Source organism: Setaria italica, chromosome IX, assembly GCF_000263155.2.
Source record: "Setaria italica strain Yugu1 chromosome IX, Setaria_italica_v2.0, whole genome shotgun sequence".
Classification (NCBI taxonomy): Eukaryota; Viridiplantae; Streptophyta; class Magnoliopsida; order Poales; family Poaceae; genus Setaria; species Setaria italica.
In genome coordinates, this window is record NC_028458.1 from 1471138 (window position 1) to 1473451 (window position 2314).

The 2314-nt window shown below is 51.0% G+C and overlaps 1 protein-coding gene across 1 annotated transcript; it reads right to left on the reverse strand.

Annotated features, from left to right (window-relative positions):
* Positions 1 to 819: 819 nt before the first annotated feature.
* LOC101776586 lies at positions 820 to 1864 on the reverse strand. The gene has a single exon (XM_004981138.3). The coding sequence runs from the start codon at positions 1547 to 1549 to the stop codon at positions 1178 to 1180; it is 372 nt and encodes a 123-aa protein (XP_004981195.1). The 5' UTR covers positions 1550 to 1864; the 3' UTR covers positions 820 to 1177.
* Between the last annotated feature and the right edge of the window lie 450 nt (positions 1865 to 2314).

The window sequence follows — 2314 nt, forward strand, 5'->3', positions numbered from 1 at the left end:
AAATCTTCAGACATGTACTGAAGATACCCATCATACCGACGAATGAAAAGTCGCCTAATCCCTATGTGCAAATGCAAAGGAGGGGATCGGACGGTAGCAGACAAGATGTCCTGGTTCCTCTTTATTTCTCAGTTGACAAGAGGCTGCAAAACTGTCACTTGGACTGTCGAATTTTTTTTATCAGTTCAATGAACAATGATACAGGGAGCCAATTCAAGCCCAAAGCTTTTAGCACGTTGGAGACCAGATAGGTTCCCAATCTGTCACGAAATTTCACTTTGTTTGTTCTGGGAAGGGAGAAGCTGACATGAGAAAGCAAAAGGCAACCATGGAAAGTTTGGAGAGGTGAGAAAGCGGCCGCGCTGGCCATCGGCAATGCAAATCCTCCTCCTTGCTGACCCTTCCTTCTTTGCTGAGCCTGCCTACTGCTGGCCGCTGTCTTTTGACCGCGCTTGAAATAAAGCTGGACACGAAGCGTGGCTCGCCTCACCACACCTGCTTCAAATCAAAAACCGAAACGACTTGCTTTTAGACCTGAGGATTTGAGTCTTTCTTGGTCCCTGCAAAGAGGACATCATTCTCCTCTCATCCTGCCTGCATGATTGAATGAAGAATCTAATCTAGGGGTGTGGTTTCGAATATTCCACATTTTATGGAGGGGTAAAACGGGTGTGATTTTGCTCTTGGTGCCATCCACATGACATGACTCGTACGTAGGTACATGGGCCACAAGAACAACCATCATAACACCTCACTGAGACACTGCTGACTCTGAATTTTTTATGCACAAATGTAAGAAATGAGCAGAAGGAATCAAGAGACAGAAGAACACATGCAGAGAAACTTATTTGAGCAAAATACACAATTCATTGATGGAGAAAGAGAAGTGGACAGGAGAATATATTTTGGACAAGGAGCGAGTGGCGATGAAAAATGAAAGGAAAAAAAAACGAACACAAAAAAATGAACACCCTTAATTAACACTCTTTATCCTCTCTAATTAGGCACTACTGCTAATTAACAGCAAGCACTCCATCGAATAGAAGTTAACATGCAGCGGCTAATCCTTGTCTAGGAGTAAGTAAGCTTCTTCTCTCGGTTGACACGCCAACCTAGCGAAGCAAAGAATGCTTCTACCTCGATCCTGCCCTGCCTCTGCCTCTGCCCCGCCGGCGCACTACCAGAAGCAGACGGACGCGGCCGCCGTCCTGGCCTTGCCGGCGCCGGAGAGGCGGCCGTAGCGGAAGTTGCTGGAGCGGCGTGTCCGGCGGCGCGTGGCCCAGCCGAAGCAGAGGCGGAGGCGCGCGCGGAGGCGGCGGAGCCCCGTGGCCGCGGCGCGGCGCAGGCGCCTGAGCCCCGCCCAGACCACGCGCCTGGCGCGCGCGCGCGGCGAGCGCGGGACGTCGGCGTCGCGGGAGAAGTGGTAGCTCCGGAGGAAGAGCTGCCGCCGCTCCACCTGCCGCTCCCAACGCGCCATGTACTCCAGGTACGGCCACGGCGCCACGCCCGCCGCCCTCCCCGCCGGCACCGACGCCACGCGCACGGACATGGCTGGCCGCGGCACTGGAACGCCGGCTCTTCCTCGGCTGCTGCTCTCCCCGGCGCCTGGCTCGGCTCTGCTCTGCCTCGGCGCAAGAACTTGAAGAAACGAAGGGCGCGCCGCAAGAAGATGCTACGGTGGCGCGGGAAGGAGGAGAGCAGGAGCTTGCGATGCGATGTGCGGAGCAGGGGACGTGCAGGAGGAGAATTAATAGAGGGTGGCGCGGCGGCGAGGAGACGAGGCGTTTTGGCTGCGCTCGCTGGTCGGAGAGAGGGAGGGGGAAGAGAAGGCAAGGGGAGATGGTTGGAGTGGGAGGGGAGGGTGGGCGGCTTTATGGTTCCTTGGACGTTTTGCTTGCAAATGGGTCTTTTTCGGTAGTTTTTTAAACAAAGGGTGAAGGCGGTTTTCAGATGAATTGAAAATCGAATTTTGCATGAACAATCATGCGGTTTTTGATTGATCAGAAAGCGACGCTCGCTCTTTTGTTTCTCACGGTTTGTGTTTTCTTCATTTGGTAAATCTTGTCATATGCTCACAGGAATAGAAGAGAAAATTCATCTTGTGTTCGCAGGAATTATTGGTACTCGGATAAAAAGAAATAATTGTGGATGTATTTTTATGGAAAAAATATTTTGAAAATTAGGATAATAAATTATGTAATTTAGTCATTTTCAAAAGTGAGTCCTTTAGCAACGTGAGTTACCTGCGGTATGTTTTAAAAAAACATGAGTAGTTTGTCCTAATCGCCACGTATATTTTAAATGAAAAGATATT